The following is a 20837-nucleotide window of genomic DNA, read 5'->3' as shown; positions in this document are numbered from 1 at the left end:
CTCTACACATCCAAACATAAACCTATACACAGATATCTACTATGAGAATATGTTTAGCACATGACAGCTGAACAACTGGCTAATAAAGAACCTGAGGCTTTTTTGTTTGCTTGTTTGATAGGGTGTTTGGGTTTGGGAGGGTTTTTTGAGGGGTTTGTAGTGGGGGTTTCTTATTTAACGACAACGTTTCCTGTAACCAGCTTACATAATTTTGGAGTATCTTACTCTTGGATATTACAGTCTTAACATCTACAGTAAGATATTCCTGAGTTACATTAAGGACCAAGGACTGAAGAAAGAAAAAAACGAACCTAAACAACTTGGTAGGCAGGGAAAAAACAAAAAAGGCATCATAAATCTGAAACATGTAATATGTTGATGCATATATTGACTTTTCTCAACTACACAGGAGATAGGAATTATAAATCAAGAACTGCTCTGGTAACTCCTCTGCTCCCTTTCAAGTAGTAGACTATTACCATCAAGGAATTTTAAGAAAAATATTCTCATCATACATGCAATCCACAAAATAAATGCATATGAAATCCTAGTCAATAGAACTTCACAGCTGTGCAGCTCTAGTATCAAGTAATGCTGCTATGTATGTCATCCTAGCTACTAGCACCATCTCAAAATTTCAGCATATATTCTTTAAAATTAACTTTTTTCCTGTTTTGACTCAGACAAAAAGAGAACTGACATCATACATGAAAAACAACTATTTTCAACAGTAATTACTTCACTGCAGTAATTAGAATTTCTTTAAACCCGGTGGTAACTTGGTCCCAAGAACTGCCTTTAGGTTTGGGAATCTTGAAACACTTGCAGTGCCAGCAGATGAGTTAGCCAATTGCATCTCAACTCTAGATCAAGATGAGCCTTAAACACAAAGTATTCCCCAATTTTTCTGAGAAAGAAAGAACTACCTGTGAGAGAGCCTGCGGTAAAACCCACGAGTTTTCCCAACACAAAACATCAAGGAACCAGAACCTCTGGCCACACTGAACCATATTGCTGAAAGCAACTAGAAAGTTCAAAGATTCTGTGGACTTGAGCTTAATGCTTGCTTGTTTTCAGAACTCCACAAACCCATGAGTTCAAAAAGCAGTTATTAAAAAGATGCAACATTGCTGGATCAGATGATTTACTGTGACTACGTACCTGCAATAGGTCTCCTTCATCAAAACGTAGCATTTCTATTATGCCATCCGACTGGATGAAAGCTGCAAATAAAAACAAAAAACTAAGTAATGTAACAAAAACCCATTTTGTTACTGAATCAGAAACAAAAAATTAAACATCTTATTTTTGTAGACAGAGCTATGACAAACCAAAATAATAATGCATAATCTACCAAAATAACAAACACAAGTCTGTGACACTAACTTTGCTTGAGAAGCACCACACTTAGCAAATTAGTCTTTTACCTTAAAAATGCTAAACTCCAAAGGGAACAACTTCTTCTAGGGTCTCAAAAAAGAGTGACTGTACCAAGACAACCCCATACTTGAATAAATATGACAGGCTGGGTACCTGAACAAATGAGTTTAATACATCTAAGCCCACAAAGAGTTCAGACATAAAACAGAATTTCTGTTTTATTTACACACCAATAATCTTTACTGTACATCTGGAAAGCCTCCTTCACACTGCAGCCTAATCCTTGGCATGGCAACTATTCTCTCCAGCTTGACAGGAACATATTAAAATTTGAAACAGTTTATAAGTGTTTGTACCATAAGACTAAACTCCATGAAAAGTTCATGCCTCAGTCAAATATAGGGTCCTCAAATACTCCACTCATTTCCTCTACATGTTTGGTCAGGCAACTGTTTTTCAATTCCTCCTAAAATGTAGGGAATGCAACTTTCTTCTAAAGACAAAGAATAACAGCATTGGCCTTCCTGTAGAATATAATAATCTGTACAAGAATGAGTATGTTTTAAAGAGGAAAGAAAGGTTCAAAGAGTTCTACATTTTTCCCAAAAAATCTACTCACCTACACACACACACACAAAGGAGGTCTTTAGAATGAAATGCAGCAGCAATCTCAAAGGAGAAAATTGTATTAAAAAAAAAAAGTTCCGCAAATAACTCCTATGTCCTTTATGCATGACTGTCTTTACCATGTACCATTCGTACTAGATGAAGTAAAGAGTGATAACATTTCTCTCTCCACAAAGAGGAGCAACTTCTACAGGAAGAAATTAAAGATTTCCCAGAACATAGAAGTACACTATTTGCTTCTGGAAGATGGATTTTGAATCCCAGTTTGAAAAAGGAGACTTAGACCTTTATCTCCCACTTTAAAGCTTTGTTTATTATGACATCACCAACAATGCCATTCTATGATGCTTTAAATAAAAAAAAAGTCAGTACTTTTAGAAAACAAAAAACACTCTTGGTAAAGGCACCTACCACATGGAGAAACATTAGCTTTGACATTTATTTGTCCCAAACATTTCCTCACTGGCTGCTTTGGTGACACCTGACTCAGCATCCAAAACTCACTATGCTACTTAACACATCACTGTTTGCAAACCCCATTCTGCATCCCTGACTTCCCCACACATTTCAATACCTTCACCTTAAAGGCACAAACTCCACAACCTTGCTTTCATATGACCTAAAGTAAAAGTTAATATAAGACAAAGATTGCTGCTGTCATCTCCAAAAGTCTTTTAGCATGCAAAAACCCTGAAACAAATTTAAAAGATCCCCAAACAACAAAGTTTTCTACAATTACTTTTCAAGCAACCATACCACACAACTTTAATGTGCACAGGCTGAGAAAGCCCAGCTCAGGTGGAGTGTGAGAATCACCACAGAGAAAGGGGGAGCTCATAAACAACACGTCCTGCAATATTTACACTGACACTGCAATATGTACAGTGACATGAGAAGTCCTAGTCAGGAGTGTCAGCAATAAGTTACTACTTTTTTGTGTGTGCTTATTGCTATTACCTTAATGTTACTCAAAACAAACAAAAATCGATCCTTGATCCAAGAATCAGGAGTTTGGTCAATCATTTATACTGAAGAGCTATACAGAACATAGGGCAAGAGACTTAAAAAAAAAAAAACCCAAACAAACCAAAAGAGCATTTGCAGAGCTGTTAGAAAATCAAGTCCTACAGTTTATGAAATTTTGGGCTTTTAAAAATTAAATTACTGGAATAGGTCTGCCAGTTTGAAGTTTAATGCCAGACCAAAGAACAAGTGAATTCTTCTTAATTTAACTGGCAATACATATGATGCAAGATATTCATTTAATGGTTGAATTTTGGTTTTAAATCACTGAAAAAAAGGCTAAGTGTATTGCAGTGCAAGACGTAAGAAAATGAAGCTTTGACACGTTAAGTTAAAATGCAGAGTATGACAGTTAATCGTGATTTCACAGAACTGTCATGCTTATCCTCTGCACAAGAACACCAAATTACAGATTAACTAGCACAGAGGGAAAATTCTCAATTTTTAACTTGGGGACAAATATAGAATGAAATTATGTTTTCTCATGTATTTGATAAATTGGAAGTTCAGCAATCACAATTTTAAAAATTATAGATACAAGCAAACCTTCCCATTAATCAAAAGGAACTGCACCTCTGAAGTTAGAGTTTTTAGAATTCCATTGCTATCTAAATCTCTAGTTTGGAAACAGAGAATACACAGCATTTGATTGTAGCATTAGGCACAAACAAAAAAAAGTCATTAGAAAACAACTTTTTATATAAATGATCTATTAACAACCAGCAAAGCATAAAAGGCTATTTCATCTAATCACAAATTCTTAGTATTTCTGAGGCTTTTCCCCCCTGATTTAAATGCAATGCACCATCAGTACAAAGAGCAGAAAGCAGCAACAATTCTTTCACAAGGATAATATGCACTGAAGCCCCTAGAAAATAGCCCAAGCTTTCTACCCAAGCATCTTGAATTCAGGCAGACCTTCTGTAAACTACAAACACTTTTTCAGCCATTCTTTAATTATTCCATCTTTATAACAAGTTATGAACAAAGCAACAGATGTTACAGAACATTTTGAGTGGAAAACACTGTTAAATAGAAGTGTTATTCATCACTATATAATTTAAGAAATGTTTTCAGAGAGCAGATGACAGTGCCAGGTGAAGTCAGATGCACTGCAAAGTCTGGCTGCTGTCCATTTCACAGCAGACACATCTCAACTGAGGTGGTGATGAAGTCGCTGTGGTTATACCTTTCATTTTGGTTTAGACTAACTTTCAAGCCTTTCAAGCGTTTCTCTTTATTGGTTATTTCATCAAAGCAAGGAAATGGCAAGTAAATACATGTACCTTCATGAGATGAAAGCTTGTTTTTGCAACTGGCTTCTCAGACTCTCAATTCGGGATGAAACAACAAGCCACCTCATTCAAATGAGGCAAAACTAATTACATTTTAAAAAACCTCCACTGACGAGTCATAAGGAGTCACCCGAATCCCTCTAAGAGCAGCTCTCAAACCATCTAACATGGACCACAGAGAGGACAAAGTTTTCTTCAAAGTGAAATGCTGACAGTGCCCTTGTGGGTCCTTTTTCACCCGTTCCAGAATTAGAAGCAGTTGCTCATCTTTTGCATTTGTGCTACCTGACCTAAGCAAGTTCACAAACTTTGCAATGCAAGCCCAAAACCAGCTTTTAGTGTCCTTTTACACAAAATACCTATGTCGCCAACAGACAATAGGTTATTACCAATGTGCAAAGTCACTGTAAGTAATTAAGCATGAGATCACTTGGGCATGCTTCATTAGGTGAACCATTCCCCATGCTACAGAGGAAGATGACTGTGTTCTGCTAAGTCCCTAACAATTTCCCTTGGGAAAACTTCTTCCCAAAGCTTAAGCTGATACCATCATGGTCCATTACCAGTCTAACACTGTAGCCAATACTTTAACACTCTGGAATAGTAAAATGCAGCAAATTAACAACTCTTGCCTGTGCTGTTTCAGTCATCCCTGCGACATGACTGGCAACTGCTACAAGAGGGGCACAACATAACATTTGGGGTAGGAAGCATTTCAGCTGTCACAGCGTGATCTGCCACTGCACAAATCAGCAGCCAAGAAGCCACATTACACATATGGAAAATAATTTCTTCCTGAGCCTATAGGCAACTGAAGCCCTGAGGGCTTATTATAATAGCTATTAGTCAAACTTTAAATGCTCATGGACCAAAGAAGGAAAAGGATACATATTCATATCCGCAGATTTCAAGGCCAGAAGAATCTTAGTCTCATTTCCTCTTCACCTATGCTGAACAGAATACTTTCTTCTGAGAGGTATACACAAATTCCTCTCAAGAGAAGACCTCTATCCTTTCAAACTTCTGCAAAAAGCAAATGTAACAGATTGATGAGAATCAGTAAAAAATTCAGTCACTGTAGCTACTAGGATATTATATGATTTCAGGGTCAAATTTTTTCAGCTTCTGGCTTGTGTATTCTTGGTTTCCTCTTTTCAGACAGTAGGTCACTACTAACAGAATACACAGAAGCTTACACTAAGAATATTCTAAGTTTCATTTTCTGTTTTCAATCTCTAACCTTTAAAATGCAACTTCTTTGATTAAGTCAGCTTTACTGTGAAAAGCCCATAAAAGATATCAGAAAAAGACCATGAACCTAGGCTTTCCACTTGCTCCAGGACAGCTTGTTCCACTGTCAGCACTTTCCAAGCACCCCAAACTCTTTAAAAAATGGCAAAAGAAAACCCACCACCACAACCATGGCCCCCAGTCCCCAAACCATGGCTTTCTGAAACAGTGAAAGCACTATCTAGTCATTATTACCAGAAGATTCCTAAATGCTTTCCCCTGCCCTTTCCAACAACATCACAGTGCTTGATAAAAAATTAAACCAATAGTAGCTGAATTAACTTAAGTAGCATATTTTCTAAAGTTTATACACCTAATATAGAGAAATCTTGCTCAAACACATCCCTATTTTGATTGTCTCCTGTCCAAGCCTTTGATATTTGGGGCTAAAACAAGAAAAATACAGACCTATAAACCATCAAATAACAAGAAAATTTTAAAATCCCAGACATCTCCAAAGCAAACAGGAACTTAATATCAAAACCATTTTAGCCAACACCAGTCTTTAGCTGTGACTGAATTACACAAAACAGAATAAATTTGCATGTAATGCGAGCAGTGAATATGTCAAGGCTCTTGGTGCATAACAAAAAAAAAAAATCTCTGTGGCTCACAGTTTATGAGGCCAACTCTGAGATCCAATTTTTAAGGTGGCTTTGCACACTTATCTTTCCTTTAGCCACTGTTAATTTCTTCATTTTAATAGGGAAGTATATATATTCTGACATATATACATTTATAAAAACACTATTCTGAAATATAACTTAGCTCTGGAACAGCTACTCAATAGCCCTGCATTGATTTATTTTTATGCTAATGATCTTTATATATTCTCTTACATGCTTGCAAGAACTGTTTTCTTTCCTAAGTCTTGTCTAAACCAGTTTTCTTTCTTATAAACTGGATTTATACAAACCTCTATCATCTAGTCCACAAACTTTCTCCCAATTCTAAAAATAGTGTCCTATCTTACCAAAATAGGGAAAGGTCATTTATTTAAATAATTTCTAATTTACATTAAGGTTTTTTTGAAAGTTCAGTTTCTAACCCTTTGTCTTAATGACTAAGCTCACTTCAAGGTAACTATAACCACATGAGCCAATTACAATGTGCTAAATGCCATTCACTTCTGTCTATGTAATTGTAATTGCTACATTTGTATCACTATTGGCTAAAGTGCAGAACTAAACTTGGACAAGTTATTTTTAAAGCTCTGACTATGAATTAACTGCTTATGCACAGTCACACAATTTCAATCATCCTGAACAGTGGAAAACTGAGCAGCATGGGGAATACAGGTAGGTGGATAAAGAATGAAAAAATAAAATTATTATGGATGGAAAATTCCATTGTAAAAAATAAAATCCCATACACAAAAGGGAAAACACTATTACACTGTAATGCGACTGACCATTTTAACCAGCTTCAGGACTACAGAAGTCTGGTGAGCCTCAAGAAATACGCCCCAGTTCAGTGTCCAACACACCAAATCTCTTTTAAAAAGGCCTGTTCTCCAAGACAGACAAGTCAGTGTGGCTATCAGCCTGGATTTCTGCCTATGTCCCAACAGGTGACTGTTCACTGGAAATGTAAAAGGTCATTCTCTCATGAGACAGTGAATGCCAGGCAAGGGAGAATCACCAGCCAGCAAGCTTGCTTTCCAGCTAAATCCCCTTGCACTCACCTAGGCAATTTACTTATTTATTTTCTAGTACTCCATAACATAAGGAAATCAATAATTTTTCCAGCAGACCTCAGGAAGAGCCATCAACAAAGAAAATACACACAATGCAGTAAAGATCACATGTACAAACAGCACACTTCGAAGTCTTTTTACACAGAAACGTATTTATTCTTTCTTCAGTATTAAAATCTCTAATGACCTTCCCTCAAAAAGTCAACTGGCCAAATCTTTATTTTCTGTTTATATATATATATTAGATTTTAAATAGAACCATCCCTTGATAATGCACTTTAATCATCATGTGAAATGAGAAAGCAATATATTAAGCTAAATAACAAAAAGACAATCTTCATCAAAATCCTCATTTTATACTCCTCACTAAAAGAAAAAAATTCTGACTTGACACAGTACATACTCAAGTAGGAGTTCATATACACCAACCTATGCCCAAATTAATACAAGCTAAACAGATACAGCGGATCACTTGCAATACCTGAGCATGCTACTCACTATTTCACAGTGAGGGGGAAAAAGTCAAATGATTTCTACTTTACTGCACACAACAGCACAAACTGAGCATATCACTGAGAGCCAAGTAAGTCTGCATGTAATCTTTCACTAACTCACTTTTGTGTCATTTCTGCCTTCAGATAAAAGACAAGTTTCTTTGCCCAGCAAGGCCCTTCCCTAGTAAGAAGAGTTGTCACATTGTGCTCATTCACTCATCTGTTTTCCCCTCAGTTAAGACTGATGCAGATTTTTAGCAATTCAGTCACCAATTCAGGTTTTAAAGCTAGCCATGAAACAGAAAGTGGCAGCATGATTCTGATTCAGAACATAGGCTCCAGACAGACAATGAAGCCACTGCTTAGACCGAGAAAGGAAGAAAGTGAGTCTCCACCCTGAAGCCACTGCTCACGCATCTGGCTCACACCATGTGTTTCACTCTTCAGAAGACAGTGCAACTGCATCAAGGTTTCTTTTACAGCTAACACTAATTAGAAGTGTTCTGTGATAGATATATTCTTGCAAAAAACTATGCAAGCATACATAGAAACAGAAAAGCTCACAGAAAGTAACATGTACTCTACCTAAAAAACTGCTTTTATTTATATTCCTAAGAAAATTACATTGGATGATTTCAGATTGACACACAAAAAGATTACATTTTATTCATACACCTTTATTCTCAGATGCTTATTCTGTATTCAGCCTGTATTTCTGCCTTACAGAAATGTGCATTTCCATCCACTTTGACTAAAGCAATTTTTTTTTTCATCTAGTTTTTTTTTAATGAGTGTAAAAAACTATCTGCTATTGGCCAAAATGGCAGATTTCAGGTGGTAGCAATGAAGGCCATAAAACTTTACTGGAAAAAAACCACCAAAATACTACTTTGAAAGCTGCCAGATGCTCAGAGTTGATGCTTTACTTTTAAACTTCTCAAAAATGTCATTAGCTCTGCCAAAGATATTTATTTCCTGGCTCCAAAATGCTTCTCAAGAAACAATACTCAATTCCATTCATAGGGGGTATGAACAAGAAAATTTATTTTAAAATAATTTCTTTTTAAATTAAATGAAAAGGAGAAATAATTCTCTAAGCAGGAGAAAAACTTTCATGCATGCTATTTTTAAGCCAAAGAGAACAATACTCCTGACACTCATGGAAACTTCTCAGAAATCATTCAAAAAGAGTAAAAAAATTAAAAGGGAGCTAGAGAGAAAACAAACATCTGCAAATAGCATCCATTTTTTTTTTTTTTGCTTTGAGCCATACCAAATGTGGCTTTCTATTCTTTCTAATGATGGCCATTTTAAAATGCCAATATGTAAATTAAATTATACTCCTATACATGTATTGTTATTGAATCTGTACAGACATAAAATTACTTGGAACTACCCTCAAAAACAAGGTAAGTCGTGCTGCAGTGAGATGGGGGAAAACAACAGTCCCTCCAAACTACTTAAGGATTTATCTCAATTTTCTCAAGTTTTAGATTAGAAACTTTTCATTGTGGCAGTTTTACTGCTCATGTAGCACTGAAACCTGTTGTGCAAAAAGATAACATGCACTTAATGGCATTCTAATCTTTTTAGCATATAGAAACAATTATAGCCTATAGCAACATCCAAAATGTAGCTTGCCAGAAACAGCAGTCAGTTCATGGCTCCTGGAGCCTCAGGAGAACAATGCATTAAATGACAATTTCAGCTGTTGCCATTAACATCAGTCTTCCAAACTTACACTCCTATGAAATGAACCAGCGAACAGACTCCCACTTACTCAAAAAAAGGGTTGTATCGACACAATGGAAAGACCCACCTAAAAGGTACATCCAGATGATTAATGACCTGAATAAAAACCAACCAAGATCAAGCATTGTTCTCCACATCACAGAAAATAGGAAGGAAGATGCAATTTTTAGAGTTTCTAAAAAACCCTCCACAGAACAGGAAGGTGACAGAGCCAGGCAGACACCTCCTGACATCTCCATGTCTTGCTGGCAAGGTGAATGCAGTCAGGTAAGAGCTAAGGCTTATGCTCTGTGGACGCTGCTCAGTTCTCCATCCTTACTCCTATCTTGTTAGTCACTACAGAGAACGCTTTCTGTCGCTCATCTTATGGCACAGAAACAGCAATCTGCTAAGTGAGAGTTCTGCTCTTGCCTCCCTTTTTTCCTTGGTCAGTTACCAATGTAGAACTGCATGAATTTTTAGAAGAAGGGTACACCAACAACACAATTGTCTGGATTTTGCTGTGTAACAGTTGCGAATTGGATAATACCAAGTTACTGAGAGAAGTATCATTGGCAGGGAGGAGCACAGATCTCCGCCCCTCCCATGCTCACTTGGCAACACTCGAGTGTCCACTGGAAACAGCTATCAAGGCTGACGACAAGTGAAAAAGAGTGGCAAGATAATGCTGGTTCAGCTACCATATAAAGTTTATAAATACAACAATCAAAGGCCAGGAAAAGGCAGCAAAGGCCTGACGTTAAAGCCGTAGTGTTAATGATGTGGCAGTAACACTGTTTATTGATTGCTGAGCACAGCACTCTGTTGACTTGCCATGAGGGAGCACAGACCACCAGCAGGAAAAAGCTGGCTGCAAGGTCTGATAAAACCAGAGGAGAAAAGGGTGGAGAAGAACAGCTGAAAATTTTGAAAGAAGATAAAATGCAGAGCAAAAACAATTAAACAAAACAGGTGAATTTCAGTTTGGGGGAACACTCCAAAAACATTAATAAGAAATTAAAGGTGCAAGTAGGCATAGAGAAATTAAATGCTTGCAGAAATGCAATTTAGCTACCTACAATAGCCTGGAAGCAGTCACCCCTCAGAAGTAAATAAACAATCTCTTCTGGTCAGACTCTTTTACAAACAGCTGTAATGATCTAAGTTGACACCCGGTGCAACACAGATCATGATTTCACCCAATAATTCCAAACCCTTAGGCTTAGTGACAGAATATGTTATGGAGAGACATCTTATTCACTCATCACTAAGCTGCCCTCTAAGACAAGCCTTCACTCAAAAATAGCTCTCATTTCTACTTTGATATGCCTAGCACTCATTCTCAACCTAAATAGGCACACCTTTGCTAAATTCAACATTAGAGGGTTTATTTTTCACAAAACAGGTATTTTTAAAGGATAATTAATTAAATAAAGCTAAATAAATAAATGTTTTATTCAATCTCTGAAGTCCTTAGTCTAGTCTTTTTCCCTAGAGAAATCTCATTTAATCAAAGGAAGAATTCACAGCACTCATCAAGTACTAAAACTCTGATCAAATTTCCCCTGATGAACTGGAAGTTCATTTCAATCTTTTCTCCATCAGATAATGATATTCAGTAGTACTGATTGGCAGAGTGACTTCACCTGTGAAGATTCAGACTCTGTCAATGACAACCATCTCTCCTTCAACATCAAATGTTTGGGACGTTTCTCCCAAAACAAGGAATTTATTAATCTTTTGAATATTTTGGATGATACAGGTCAGCCAAAGGTATATGGGCACATTATGACCTAGCTAAGCTACACAAAAGACAACTGACAAGGTATATGATAATATAAAAGTAGCTGTATTACAATATAAAAGTTACACACACACACATCACTTCCTTGTCTTCTTATACTTAGGGGAGAATTCAGAGGGCAAGAGTGGCCTCAGTGCTTCCTAGTACACACTAAATAATGGTAATTTCTGGTACCTCTAAACTGCCTGTTGCTGGCTCCACAGACTGAAGTTACACGCAGTTCAGAATACCAAAGCAAACAAGAAGGGAATGGTTTCTATTAAGGACCAAGTACTCCATGTCTTCCACTGCAAGAAAGGAATAGTCAAAAACTTCACAACATTAACTGTCCAAATCTCTCAGTATTTCCTCAGACATATTAGCTGCACAGATTGTTAACTTTAATACATCTCGTATATTAACATGTAAACCACAATTGAATGTATTGCTATATTGCCAGCAGCTGGCAAAAGCAAAAACTAATAGCTGTGTTATGCATCACATGAAAGATAGGACACAAATACTCCTTTTGAAACAAATTTTAAAGAGAAAGAACAAAAACATGGGGGCAAAAAAGTGTGTGATTCACAATTACAGAAATAAGGAATGGTTGGCAAGGTCTTGTTTTTACCTTGATCACGCTTTTTTAGTGATGCAGCAACCCATGAAGCTTCCTGGCACAATTACAACTCTGCTTCTACCAAAATTGAATCTGTATTATTATTACCATAACACCGGCTTCACCACGGAGTTACGTGAAAAGTCAGACTTCTGTCTTACAGATATTCCCATCAGCTACAAAAAAGTATTGCAAGCTCCAACTAAGTTTTAAGATCACTGGGGAGACACAAAATATTGAGACAGGAAAACAGAGGGTGAAATGGACATTAAGACTGTCATCCAGCTCAACCTTCTGCAGAAGTACAGTGAATGCTGAATTTGGATGGTGTTGCTTTAGGCTGGCATTTAGCTGGGACTTGCAAACCTCCAAAGGCAGAGATCCCATAACCTCCCCAGAGAACCTGTTTCAATGCCTGACCAGCCTCATGGCGAAATACAGACTCGTCATGTCAAGGCAGAAGGTGCCAGCCATGCTGACCGGAATGCCGTGACAGATGGGAGTCAGGGATCCAAGCAGGAGCCAAGCCCAGCAGACCCACCCTGCACCGGGCTGCGTGTCTGGGCTGGCCGGCTGCACGTACTCCGTGGCTGCAGGGGGAGCCCAGAGAAGCTGCAATCAACACCACCAGCAATTATGCCACCTGGGTGGCCTTGCTTTATCTGAAAGTGCAGATGGAAGTTCCCATGTGAACATCCTTTCTACCTGACAGCAAAAATGATGAATAGAGTTGTCTTCTTACAAGGAAGGAAATCCAGCAAAAGAGCAAAATAGGGTCATCTTTCTATGGATGGTGTCTGCACAGTGTGTTGCACATGGGGGTCCATTCAAAGGTCTGTTTGGTGCTGCACAATTCAGGGCTCTCAGGATCAAAAGAGATCCAAGATTATCTGTACTACTCTCTTTATATGGTTAGCTTTAATAAATAGAATTTTCAATGCTATTTTACAGTGCCCAAGTGCATCTCTCACTCAGATCATCAGAGAGCATCATCACCCAGCACAAAACAAGCTTTCCTGTTTAACTTTGTGGCCTCTGTCTCAGGCTCCAGCCATGAACCTCTGTGAGGAGCCGGGCTCCATTTTGCTCCATAAACTACTTTGATTTTGGCATACTGTCACAAGATCCCTCAGCCTCCATTCATAGGCCATGCACATATTGACCATCCTTGCAGACATCCAGTGGGATGGCAGAGAACAGAACTAGACACAGTGGTTTAGGTGTGTTCTATTAAGTGCTGACTAAACAGGAATAATTACATTGTTCAGCCCAGTGGCTACACTCCTATATGTTGCCAGGGTACATTGCTGACTCATGAATAGCATTTCCAGGTTGTATTCCCTGCAGGTGGTTATTCTGTCCCATATAAAGGGCTTTCCATTTGTCCTTTTTGGATTTCACGAAGGTCCTGTCAGCTTATTGTTCTGTCCTGTTTAGGTCTCTCACAAATGCAACTCGCTCTTGAGTATTGGTACATTCCAACTCCAGATCAGTGACGAAGATCTAAAGCAGGAGAGGTTCCAGAATAGAGCCAGGAAGAGCTCCTTGTAGCCAGCCTCTGAGGCAGAACATGAACCACTGCTGGAAATAAACCAAAACCATACACCTTGCAGTTTATCTAGCTGCCCAGATAGTTTTTATCATTATCTACATTATCTACAAAGTCCACCTGTAAATATTTGTACAGTATTTTGGTGCAAATCACTAATTCACTTAGACGACTTCTGTGTTTCTAGATGATTTTCTATTTACTTACAAGCTTCAGATAACAGGTCTTTAAATTCATTCAACATATTTATTAGGAAATATTGCAAACCAGTTAAATTGGTACCATGCTTGTTTACAACTTTGACTCCTATCATCACTCCTTCAAGTGGTGATTTAATCTGTTTAACACCATACTAGCTGTGCTTCCTCACTGAAACAACTTTAAAAAAACCTAACCCTTGAACCAAGAGATTTTTCTAGTTTAAGTAACTTTAGAATGTCCATGTACATCCTATTACACCAAATCCATACAGCCCAACACAGATCTAAGTGTTCAACTGAAAAAACCCCTCAGATAACACTTAAGACATTGTGAAGACAAACTGCTTCATGAAGAACGGGTAATGGATCCATTTATAAAATTACTTAAAAAAAACTAAGTGCATTGCATTAGTCAGCCAAACAGTTCTATTACATAACATTTTGTAGCTTCACAGAGTACACACACAGAAGGAGTTGTAGTTTCATTTCCTGTACAGTTCCTTCCACTAAATTTCACTCAGATACCTCTAAAACCAGTTTGATCAGGACAGGAGAACTCCTGTTCTGAGATGGTTCTCTGTTGCAAGCTATGCCAGGCAGTAGAAGAGGTACTAAAAACACATCTATGATGGTCTTAGCGAGAAGATTAATCTGGTAACTGTAGCAGGAAAATCTCAAACTACTGAAACGTCTCAATTTTTCCCTCCTTTTCAGGGACTGGAACTGCATGGCAATCCTTCAGCTCTCTGCTATTTCCCCATTACATCCAAGGTTTTCTAAGAGACAGACAGACATGATCCTGGTTTAATTCCTTTCATATTCCAAAGCAAAAGTTATCCAAGACCGCTTATGAGAAAATGTTAAAATTGTATTTCAAAAATGTTAAATGCAAATGCTGCACCATATCTTTGCTGCAGTCAGTAAATCACTAACTATTCTATAAGGATAGTTGAGAAAACAGAAATACACAACAATCTTGCATCCCATTAAAATTTTAACAGCTGCCTCTAACAAATCCATATCTGACACAAATTTATTCTTTGATTGTATTTATGACTAGAAAGATAAACTGGAAGTATTTAGATCTAATGGTCACTGGTTCCTTTGGTTTCCCCCAAAGCAAGAAGAAATTCTGCATCCTCTGTCTTGGTATAAATAATTAAAATGCTGAAATTTTTTGAAAAAGAGGAATTATTTTAAAAATAACTTTAGTTCAAACTCAACTTTGCTAACACCTACAGTGTGAATGGACCAAATCAGCTGCTTCCATTGTAAGGACCCACTGTGCTCAACTTTTGGAACTACAGCATAATGCAGGCCGGATGTGACCCCAGAGGCTCCACCCAGTCACCTGATCAGAGAACATCTAGTTAGAGGAGGCTGCTCAAGGTATTACTCAGTCCTGTTCCAAGTACCCCCACTTATTACTATGAAGAGTAGAAGTTTAATTCAACTGCTGACTTCCAGAGAAAAAAACAAAACACTTCTTGAATGCCTGTTGTACCCAGGTAACTTCATGCTGTAGACTGACAAAGTCAGGGGTGCTACACTGGACAGAAGGTACAAGCATGAGAAATAAAAGAGATTATTATAGACTTCTATTCTTGCTGAACCCACAAACACAAGAACAAACCAAACTGGTTCTACCCTGTGCTTCAGTCACATAACTTTTACTGCTCATTATGCATGAACCACAGCATCCACCATTCACTGTCAGACTCCCAGGTAATTTACCAAGTTTACTGTTTGAAAAGATTATTTGAACTTACAGGCTCAGTAAATCACACTGTGGAGGCATAACACATATCACTTTAAGCAGTGTAAAACTGGGTAGGCTTTGAAACAAAGTGACTCACAGCAAATGTCCAAGCAAACAGCTGAAATTTTTAAAATTCACAAATACATTCAGATGACTCAGAGCAATCCATATTGCAATCATTCACAAAAAAATCACAACTGAAAGCTTTGAATAATGCAAAACCTATTGACTTCCGCACACTCTGGTGGAATTTCATCATATTAGACACTACACAAATCCACAGCAAGTTCCTTCAAGAGATGACAATCCAATGGCCTGTACTGAGCACACCATCCTCCACTGGACCTCTGCAGGTGAGGGGACCCCAGTCTGCTTCACATGTGCAATATAACTGAACTCCAGCGAGGGAGAAAGAGGTGCAGGCAGAGAATAGCACCCACTTTGAGATGACATTGAAGGTCACAGAGAATATGGGCTCTCAACTTCCTGTCCACTGCAGTCAAATCTTTCCTTTATTTTAGTCCAAAGATTTCACAAGCAAGTAAGCACATTCAATCCAAGCACATGGTCAATATTTTTCATTCACAAGCGCACAGACACAGCGCAGACCTAATCAGCTGTCCCACACTTAAGTTTCAAAACCACAGTGAGATAGCATGGTCAATTTTTATCCACTTTGTTTTCCTCACACTCTTCATGATTCTGATGTGCTACTTCAACTGCTGGAGTGTTTTCAGTTTGATTGAGGTCATTCTTTCTGAATGAAATTTTGATTTAGCCAGGGTCAAAACGCCAGCATAAAAGTTAAAGCTGGCATGCTGTAGATTAGTTCTGACAGCAGGATATGACAAACAGGCAGTATATGTGAAGAGACTTTTTATAATATTAAACATATAAGCTTTCTCTCAATCATCTTCCAATATTAATCTCATTTTGATACTCCTGTGAAGTATCCTGGTTTGCTATTTTAGGTATCAGCAAAAAACTAAAAGCAAAAGTTATTTGTTTGAGATTAGAAAGAATGCCAAAAATAGAACCAGAATTCCAACATATCAGCATACTGCTCTGATGACAATATCCCACTTACACTCAGTAACCAACTTGGTTCCTAGGAAGCTAGAAGAGAATACATCACGCATTAAGAAAAAAAAAAAAGAGCTATTTTCATTGATCTGTCTGGTTTCATAATGTAGATGTTTAAATAGAATTTTTTCCCAGATCCAGCACCAAGATGTAACTTCAAAAATTACAGTCAGTGATTGAACATAGCCTAAATATCAACCTTGCTCTACCTGTATCTATGTTGTGAGCAGATGGGTAGGTAAGACAACTATCAAAGTAGTCTCAACAGGCTTTCAGTCAGCTGGCCAAATAAAATGGGATTAAAAAAAAATTAGTTGTATAAAGCGAAGACTTTCTAAAAGTATATAAATGTATATAAATAAGGGAACCCACACAAAACAGTTTGGGTAAAAAAGCATCCTCATGTCAGACCTTTATCTTCAAAACACTTCACTTACTATGGGGTTGGGGCATTACTATGGCTTCCAGCTAGCTAAAACCCAGAAAGCTATTCTGTGTATGTTGTGTGTCCTCCCTGACCAAAAAAACACAAAACAAAACAAATCTCAAAACAAAACAAACAAAACACCATCAAAAAGCACAGCAATATAAACTGATAGCGGTCCTCAATCTATGTGGCAATATAGAATGTGATAGTTACAGTAGGAAAGGATAAGCCTTACAAAAATCCTGAAAATCATACATATTTGCCAAAGAAACTATAAAGTTATTTTTTGCCCCTCCTAAATAGCAAGAGGCTCTTTGAGATTGAAATTTTTTCCTGCCATGTCATTCTTTTGCAACGGTTCACAGATTTCCTAACTGAAAAAAAAAACAAACATAAAATTTTACAACCTTCTCAGTCTTACTCATTCCTCAGCAATACATGGGCACCCATGAGGACCCAGCTAGGCCCAAAAAAAGAAAAGCCACACATCAGTGTTTTGTCTGAAATTGATGTTTAAGGTTCTCTGGCTGGTTCAATCACAGTTTACTCTGCTATCTGCTCAGATACGAGATAAATTCCAGAAGTTCTATTTTTCTAGCACAGAGAGAGTGTACAGCAATGTCACAGCTCCTCAAGACTTTGATTTAAAACTAGAACACACAATTTCAGTTTTGCTTCTCGCTTTTAGGCAAAGATGTTTACATTTGCCCCCTCAAACTCCTTAACTAAGACAGGGCACAAGAAATAGTCATGTCTATCTAGCATACTCCAGCATCAATCTTGTTTCTACGTGTGACAGCTCCATCCATAAAGAATTGCTTGCTGGTTCTACTCCACATGAAGCCAGCATAATTTTCTCTCCATCAGCTCCATCATTCCCCCAGTTTCTCCTCATGTACATGCGAGGTAAGAGGAAAAGAATGTCCTCCACATTTTCTTTTGTCATATTCTGATCTATTCTTCTCACACTGTTCACTTGGTACTTGCTTCTATCAAGTGCTTTCTGTACCAACTCCTCTGGAGCACATACTGCCCTGTGTCTTACTACAGCCACCTTCAGCTCAGCAGTGCTCAGGAACAACAATGCACAACCTCAGCCCTAATCCCCCTCCACAGCTTCCTTCCTGCAGCTGTAGTGAAAAATCTATGCCCACATTTGGGAGACGGAAAGGATATTCCTAGCTACTTCCCTGCTTCCTGACTATTATTTTTAAACTGTCTTACTACGTTTAAGTTGACACAACCTGGTAAAAGTAAGGTACTTAAGGACAGAGCCTGAACACCATCCCCTCCTTTCCTCTCAACTACTGTTTCATCTCGAGGTCCCACCTTGAGCTGTCTCAAGGCCCAGTGTCCAAAGTGGTCCTTCCTCTCCTGAGGAAGTCACTACCTCTTGCAGACTGGCACTTACATTGTAGCTTAAGATCAGTGGGACTAGATCTCACAAGTTCCCTTAATCTTTGTTTTGCTTTAAAACTATTGTTTGGTTTATGTTTTGTTTTACTTTTTTTTTTTTTAAATCCAGGCTTTAAACAGTCATTGCACTGAGTAAATAGAAGCAAGACAACACTTCCTAACATGTGATCCACAAATGCAGATTGCCAGTGAATTCTGCTCAGGAGTTTATAAAAGATGAACAACAGAAAAAAACAAACAAACACCAAAGAAACACTTATTTTATGACCTTAGATGTACCACTCATAGACTACCCTAAGCTACAGAACACTTGGCAGGAAATGTCAGAAATCTGAAGACTAAAAGAAATCCATGTTCTAGTTGAGAAACAAATTCACCTTTTGAAAATGACAGATGTGTTGCTGGGATAAGTTTTAAGTAATAGACTGTATAAACAGAAGTAAACGTTATCAGTACAACTATTGAATTGTCTTGAGGGGCTTCAATCATATCTGTTCAAACTGTGAATCTAAAACTGCCCTTGTTTACTTAGGAATGCCAAGAAAACCCATAGATAAAAAAAAACAGTATCTTCTTCAAAATTGAACCAACCAGATCATGACCCTAGCTGTCACAACTTTTAGGGTATGAATCAATTCCGTCATACCAGTATATGACATCACTGACAAAGCTTAGAAACACATATACCTTATTACCTGTGAAGGAATGCAATCACAATAAGAGTTAAAAACAGAAATTTCTCAAGCATTTGAACTCTTAGTACCTCAAGACACTACAGGCCACACTGACAAACTTACACATTCTAATCTCTCTAAGGATATGGGATAATACGCCGTTTTCTGAATGTTTACATTTCCGGCAGACAAAGTCAAGTGAACAAGAGTGGCTGTGCAACAACTGATTTGGGTTTTCAATCACCTTAATATCAACATCCCCATATTTGTAAAAAGAAGCTACTAGGAAATTACTGGAATTAAGCCCTTCTTTAGAAAGGTATATCTACTATTTTTTTAGCAATACATGCCTTATTAGGATGCATTTCTTCCCTCAAGTCTGGTCTAGGCATACGACTAGACCCTCCTTGCTAAGCTCCTATTCCATACCCTTCTTATTCTTACTCTTTTTTATTCTTACTCCCTTTCTTCCTGTCAGACCTCAATCTCCTCCCTCCTCTGGTGCAGCAACTTGCCTGAAAACCAAATTCTCCTTTCCAGCCAAAGTAAATCTGTTTCACCTACTTTAGTAATACATTACATTTACCTGCTGCTTTTTCACGCTGCCACACAGCCATGCTTTCAAGCAGACTACGAGTCTGCACCTTGGAAATGCTTGAAAGCTGTCCTCAGCAATGCTACAGATTATGCTTAGGTGTTTCGCTCGGGGCTTTTCTTCCTTGCTAAACCACAATGAAAAGACTCCACGCCAAAATCACAGACACTACGAGTTAGGGAAAGTCAGACAGGGACTTTAAAAAGTTTGGAGAAAACGCCATCGACTCCACAAAGGCTCCGGAAACCTGCCAAAAGTTTGGGGAGGAAGAGGGGTGTCCCACCGCCACTTGGTGAGGGATAAAAATCCAATCCATGCAAAAGCGTGCATTTCTGCCCTTTCTCATGCTGCTTCGCCAGTCTGTTTGGCTTGGCTTCGTCTCCTACTGGAAGCCTGCCGCAGGGAAACCAGCTCAACGCGAGCAAGCCTCCTATTTTATTTATTTATTTATTTCCCTTTCCCCTATTTAAAGGACAGCTCCAGCTCCATCCCTGTCCCCGCCGCTGTCAGGGAGGAGAAACCCCCGCGAAACGTCAGCGACACAGGGACACAGCCACACAGGGACACAGCCACACAGCCGCACTCCGGCAGCCGTGGCGGCGGGGCGGGGGAGGCAGCGCCGCGACTCCCGCACAACCGGGGCAGCGGAGCGGCGGGATGCGGAGCCGGCGGGAGAGCAGAGCCGGCGGGATGCGGGACAAGGGACGGCGACCGACCCCGGGCTCCTCCCCAGCCGCCCCCCCCACCCCGCCGCCGGGGAGCGGGCGCGGGCCGCGGCCGCCAACGGCCCCACCGCCACCGGAGGAAGAAGAGGAGGAGCGGGGGGAAGGAGGACAAGAAAGAGAAGGGAAATCTGGGTCTCACCTTCCTTCTCGGCCCGGGCCGTGTGGAGGAGCAGCGCCAGCGCGAAGCGCAGCGCCGCGCCCCGCCAGGCGGCTGCCCAGCCGCCGGCGCGGGGGAAGGGGCAGCTGCCGGGGGAGCAGCGGGGGCAGCGGGGGGAGCAGCGGGGGCAGCCGGGCGCCGCCGTCATCGCGCTGCTGCTGCCGCCGCCGCCGCGGGTCCGCCGAGTGTCCGCGTCTGTCTCCGGCCGGGCCGCGGCGCGCGCGCGGAGGAGCTCGGGGAGGGGCGGGGCGGACACCCCCGCGAGCGCGCGCTGCGGCTCCTGACGCGCGTGTCACGGGCAGCCACGCCCCCTA

At 39.4% G+C, this 20837-nt stretch overlaps 1 protein-coding gene across 1 annotated transcript in view; it reads right to left on the bottom strand.

Annotated features, from left to right (window-relative positions):
* The window catches only part of TMEM131 (transmembrane protein 131), a 93693-nt gene extending 73110 nt beyond the window's left edge, over positions 1-20583 (bottom strand). The window contains 2 exon segments of the mRNA XM_054271685.1: positions 1162-1223; positions 20506-20583. Coding sequence (XP_054127660.1) covers positions 1162-1194 — 33 coding nt within the window. The 5' untranslated portion in view covers positions 1195-1223; positions 20506-20583.
* Between the last annotated feature and the right edge of the window lie 254 nt (positions 20584-20837).

Source organism: Melozone crissalis, unplaced genomic scaffold (assembly GCF_028551555.1).
Source record: "Melozone crissalis strain CALT ecotype California unplaced genomic scaffold, PUWL_Pcris_2 ptg000013l_1, whole genome shotgun sequence".
Lineage (NCBI taxonomy): Eukaryota > Metazoa > Chordata > Aves > Passeriformes > Passerellidae > Melozone > Melozone crissalis.
Note: the sequence above shows the minus strand (reverse complement) of the source record. Positions and strands in the feature narration are given on the sequence as shown.